Source organism: Habropoda laboriosa, unplaced genomic scaffold (genome assembly GCF_001263275.1).
Source record: "Habropoda laboriosa isolate 0110345459 unplaced genomic scaffold, ASM126327v1 scaffold269, whole genome shotgun sequence".
NCBI classification, from domain to species: domain Eukaryota; kingdom Metazoa; phylum Arthropoda; class Insecta; order Hymenoptera; family Apidae; genus Habropoda; species Habropoda laboriosa.
Window position 1 is genome coordinate 1,154,571 of NW_017100417.1, and position 5,924 is coordinate 1,160,494.

Sequence of the window (5,924 nt, forward strand, 5' to 3'; positions counted from 1 at the left end):
CCAAATTTGTCACCTTGAATATTTCTCCTAATACCATCGTTCAAAAGCATCGACTCCACATTGACGAAGAAATCGGCAAGAGGTCATGAAACTTGGGTCCCACGTTCGAGAAGCGATCGCACAATACGTTTTCACACTGCAATAAAGTATCTAGTTAGGATCGCCTCGGGTCAAACAACAGAACTCAGTTATTTTACGACAGTGCACGAGGTCAACGATTGAAATTCAACTGCTTTCACGTATCATCGTTGGAAGTCCAGGAACGAAACTTCCGGATATTTCATCGGAGGAAAAAGAAGGGGAAGAACCTTACAGAGTTCTAAGGAACTTGTGATACGGCCATGAAGTAAGGCTAACCGAGACCTGCTTTGAAACCGTTTCTTTGTCTGACTCCTTGTTCCTTGTCGATGACAGCAGTTTAGGAAAATTGAAACGCACAGAACGCGCGAACGAAGATCAAGACGAAGGAGATGATTATGATCCTGTTGCTCATCGTCCTCCGGATCGACCTCTGACCTCGTAATCAATTACATTTTCATTATTTTCTCTTCTCTTCTTCTGCATTCTTTAACATAATGACAGCAAGTAGAAAATGTAGCTAATTTTATTTTTCACTTGGAGGAATTAATTATAGTAATTTAGTTTTGCAAATTTATTATAAAAGTGTTTTTTTATTTCAGAAATCGTTAATTTTTAGATATCTGCAAAAATAACTCTAAAGGTCAGCTATTTTTATGTGAAACAGTGACTAAAATTAAAATCAAAATTATACTATTTAAGAAGAATAATGTCATAATTTAAAATAGGGCTGTTTTGATAGTACGTCTTTTTTTAATAGCTAGCAATATGCATAAATAATATTTTATTAGAGACCCTCAAAATCCAAATGAAATTCCGAATATTTTCGGTTTTCAGTTGTTTCATGTTGTAATTCCTTCGAGACCAAAATTTCAGGCATATAAATAAACCTGAAGAATAATTATAGATTAGTCAATATTTTCAGACTTAAAATGAAGTTTGCCTGCTCAAAAATATTTTTTCACTTCGAATTTGAAAACATGTCACTCACCTAGCAATGTTTAAAAATAATAACAATCTTGTTGTTACTATTAGTTACCAGTTGATCTACTTAATATTTCCTTCGTTAATCAAATCAACACAAATAAAACATTGTTCATTAACGTCGTAAAAAAATGATCTCAAAGTGGCCCAAAAGAAAAATTACATCACACTTACGACACAAACATTACAATATTATCCAATACTTCATAAAGAACAAAATTCTACTCCCAACGTGACAAAGAAAGGTCTCCGTTCTTTTTTCCACCTACTTTCTAACATTCTAGAAACAAAGTTCCACATTTCCTTGACAAAACTAGCGTTATGTACCACTATGAACGAAAAAAGAAAAAGAAAAATTGATTTCTAACCGAACGATAAAACCTCTTTCAGAGATTTTGTCGTGCTTATGCATCTGCTGAAGGCTTCGGTTGGTAACGGATTACTTTTCTTGCCACACGGATATAAAAGAGCTGGCTATGTGATGGGAATAATTTGCAGTATATTCATTGGTGTATTGTGCACTCACACGGTGGTCACGTTGGTAGGTAAACTTGGACGTAAAAGGAAGAAAAAAGGTACACCGACTTTTGTAGCAATTAAACGAAACGATTGTGCAAGGTGTTGGGTAATTAGGTGAAAATAATTAAAGGTACGAGGAAAGGAAGTTATAGTTGCCGAAAAAATGATTTTTATCGTTCCGTGAAGTTGAGTGTTCCAAGTGAAAGTTTAATCGTGAATTTTAATTTTATTAATTATTCGAATTTGATTTGAAAAGAAGGTACTTAACGCTAGAGTAACCGGAGTTAAATATAGTATATTTTCTCCCTTTGAAACTAAAAGGATTCATGGAAAATAAATTAGTATACAGTATAATTATTTGTTTATTTCAAGAGAAGTTATCGCATACTTGGCCAGAGGCATCTTAATCATTTCTGTAATTTAAAGCACGAATTCTGAAATCCGCCATTTTGACGGGTTTGGTTGTTCTAGTGTTAAATCAGATATTATATGAATAATCAATGAAAAGTATTTCTATATTCATAGCAGACAGTGTATTAAATTTCAAAAAAGCATTTTTCCTTGAAAAATTCTTTTCCTGCTCAAAGAAAAATGGTAAAATTAATTTCTAAGATTTCACTTACAGTTACTATTTAATATATCCAAAAATACTACTCCGTTCGACAAATTCCAGGACAAATCAAGTGAAATACAAATTATTTATTCATTCGGCAATTTTTATCGACCGGTTAGGTCACTTTCAAAGTATTAACTATCAACGTGGAAAAATTAGCTGTGCAAAAGAGTTGTTTTAATTAGATTCTTGGCATGCAGGTACGATGTTCTCAGATATTGTGTAAACGTCATCACATACCGATGCTGGATTTTGCTGGAACAGCGGAGGTCGCGTTTGAAAATGGTCCGGAAAGAATTCGAAAGTACTCGAAAATATTTAGCATCATAACGAACGTGATTGTTTGCTTCGTTCACATCCAAGCTGGCGTGATATACACCCTCTATGTCTCCTCTTCGTTTCAGCAAGTGAGAAACGAGTCGTAAGGTTCTCTTTCATTCATTCATGCTGTGGTGACGAAGTCGATATTCTGATTCATCGACGGATCGAACGAAACACGCGATGATTGTCGAAATTTTTCAGTATCATGACGTTTAAAACGTTCAGAATATTTAGGGAAGTTAAGGGTTAAAGAGTTTGACAAAGAGATATCTTTTCTTGATTTCTGAAGACTTTTGCATATTTTGTTTTGCTTAGAGAAATCATTGGTTTAACCCTTTGAGCTACTAATTTTTTAAACTTTTCTTTTCAGTAACCCCCTATTATTTTGAGTGTTGCTTATTTAGGTAAAAAAAAAAAAAAAAAAACAAATATTGCGAAATATAGTACATATTTAAACTGGCAATTGAAAAATGTCGAGGCATACTTGAGAAATGTGTTCAAAGGGTTAATATAGTTTTAAAGAGACAACTGTGTAACTCGCAGAAGTTACGAAGTTAGATAATTAGAATACTAGCAAGATATTTTCAAGAATTTTATTAACAAACAAATCTTCCACTCGAATTGTTCAAACTTTGGATTTAAGGCGCAGATACTTAGCCTCGTTAGTTTTGAGAAACTCTTATTCGAAGGTTTCATGTTTATTCGACACCTTAAGCCAGATAATCAGGCCCAGAAAGTGTTATAAGGACGCAGAAACTGAATTTCTTCGTGGAAAAAGAGATTTGACAATCGTGTCACCACTTATTTCTTGAAATTTGCGCAGGAATAAAGATGAAAAGGATAGACGAATAACACCTGTGCAACCAGAATTGAGCCACTCAGAAGCCAAAATGATTAACTCCGCTTTTTCAAATTCTTCCGATGCTCGATGCTTAACTCTTGGTGAATAAAAAAAATTTAATAAATCTCATTTGATAGAATTAATCATTTTGGCTGCTGAGTGGCTCAGTCAGGGCAATCTGATTTACAAGCAAACTGGCCTTTGAAAAAGAAAACAGTTAACAAAAAGCATTTAGAATTTTTTTCACAACGAATCAATGTCATTAAGTTCTCAACACTACAATTAGGTGGTCATCCAGGCAGAAACATAAACAGCAGTGCATTTTGCAATATTCAAGGCTGTGGCGTGTCAACATGTAAATTAAGAGTGGAAAACTTTACCTGATAAGATTGATAAACGACGTAGTAAAATTTTCATGGAAATGTAGTATGTTACGTAGTTCAGCGTTATATTACAATCTTGTAAAACTAGAGATAGAGAAGTAAACTAGAGAAACTAACTACTAGTAGCTAGTAGTTGACAAAAAATATTTTCGAGATGCAGCATTTAAGTAGTGTAAGTGAAAATTTATGTAAAGTTACGAATGAAAAACTGCAGCCAGCGTTTCTAAGAAGCGAACCTTGTTTTTCTTGCATTGCGAATTTCTTGTTTCGATCGATTCGTCGATGCATATCGAAAAGAACGTCCCTGTGTCCACAGTCATGCCTACTGCATTTACGAAATCACTTTCAGAATGCATAATAAGTTCCACTTAATGCTCTCAGCGATGCGTTTCACCCTCATATATCGTACATTTAAATTTGCGAACATTATGCTCTAAGGTCTTCATCAATGTCGAATAGAAATTACCATTTTTAGATAACCGCTGAAAGATACAACGCTATCTTTGTTTTTCGTAGTATATTTAGAATTTTCGACAAACGAGAAACATTAGAAAAGTGTCCCAATACGAATATCCAATTGAAGAAATTATAAAAACTATTTTTCAAAAGTAATTTGAACTTCTTTTTGTATACTCGAAGGAAAATTGTCATTTGCAAAAGTGACACACTTTTAATTCTTTTTTATCAATATTAAATCCTTTTATGTTACATTCCTTTCACTAACTCTTCAAGATAACTTCAATTTCATCCGTTATCCTCTTCATATCGAACATCTTTGACATTTTCACCCATAAAAATTCTCAGACACTTGATCCGCTCGTCACACATCTCACGTAATCAGCATACATATCATCTTCCATTTATAATTTCATAATCGCAATTATCGCTTAACATCAATATCGCACTATCTCTCATCTCTCCACGTATTTAACATACTCCGAATATTCAGCATACCACAGTGATTACGCTCACCCGTGATTTACAGTCTCGCGAGATTCACGAATCAGAGGTAAATTCTAATATCGCTAATTTCGTTGAATTTTCAGGTGATCGAGTTCTTCTCCGACCACGAGATGAACGTACGGATCTACATACTCGCGTTGTTCCCTATAATCTGCATGTTTGCCTTCGTGCCGAACTTGAAGTATCTCGCTCCCTTCTCCATCGTCGGTTTTCTGTTCATGCTGACCGGTGTTTGCGTCGCCTTGCATTATCTCTTCCAAGCTTTTCCAAGTCCTGGACGATTGAAACCGTTCACGCAAGTGTTGCCTGTGCCGATGTACTGCACCTTGTTCCTGTACTCTTTGCACAACGTGACATTGTGCATGCCGTTGGAGAACTCGATGAAGAATCCGCGACGCTTGCCGCGGCTGATAACGTTCAACATGTTAGCTAATACCTGTTTGTACACGACGTTCGGCTTCTTTGGTTACAACAAATACATGGACAGTACCTGCGACACGGTGATCAAGAATTTGCCATTGGACGATCCGTAAGTCGATCGTTTCAGTTTTTCAAATTCTTTCGTTGCTTCCTGGGGAATCGTTTTGCTCCTTTGGAGGGTGAAACGTTTCGTGAAAGGGGTAATTTGTTAAATTTGTTCAAGTAGGTCGTCTAATTATCTTTTTGTTTTTTGACTATGGTGATATGAGACAATAAATGAGAGGAAGCTTCACATTTGATTTGAAATTTTAGAGTCTATAATCATTTTGAGGTGATAGTATTGCGCATGTTTAAATGCCCATTAATATACAAGTAGAAAAAATATAATTGACGCTGAAAGAAAAAAAGAGAAAAGATAGTATTTATAAAAAAATTTGTTTTCCATCTTATTCACCCTTTGAAACAATTTAAATCACAGATTAAAAATTTTCTTGTATCGCCATAGTTAGAGAAGACAATTAGGTGGCCCATCTTGTGTATTCTTTATTTCAGCCTCAGAAATTTGGACTTGATTTACATTTATCCTAACTATAGGCACATGGCTAACGAACTTTTTGTCTTATTCTCCTAAGTTAGTTCTTTTATTATTATCGTACTTATCGATCTACTGTTTTCTATCTATTTCTTATCACCCTTCTTTTCTCTTTCAACTTTCTGAGCTAATTTTCTATCCTTTCTTTCGCTAACTACATCCCCTATCCTAACTCTATCTATTTCTCTGCTATTCTTTGCTGACGGGAGA

General features: G+C 34.8%; 1 protein-coding gene across 1 annotated transcript; it reads left to right on the forward strand.

Annotated features, from left to right (window-relative positions):
• Positions 1 to 1,468: 1,468 nt before the first annotated feature.
• LOC108575493 (proton-coupled amino acid transporter 2-like) lies at positions 1,469 to 5,235 on the forward strand. Its single transcript, XM_017938311.1, has 2 exons — positions 1,469 to 1,603; positions 4,786 to 5,235. Exons 1-2 carry the CDS (start codon positions 1,469 to 1,471, stop codon positions 5,233 to 5,235), a joined length of 585 nt encoding a protein of 194 aa, XP_017793800.1.
• Positions 5,236 to 5,924: the final 689 nt, after the last annotated feature.

Excerpts from the sequence above, each read along its gene's own strand:
- LOC108575493 (XM_017938311.1), top strand. The coding sequence starts at position 1,469 with ATGCATCTGCTGAAGGCTTCGGTTGGTAACGGATTACTTTTCTTGCCA. Across the intron at positions 1,604-4,785 it reads CTCACACGGTGGTCACGTTG|GTGATCGAGTTCTTCTCCGA; the intron begins GTAGGTAAACTT and ends TTGAATTTTCAG.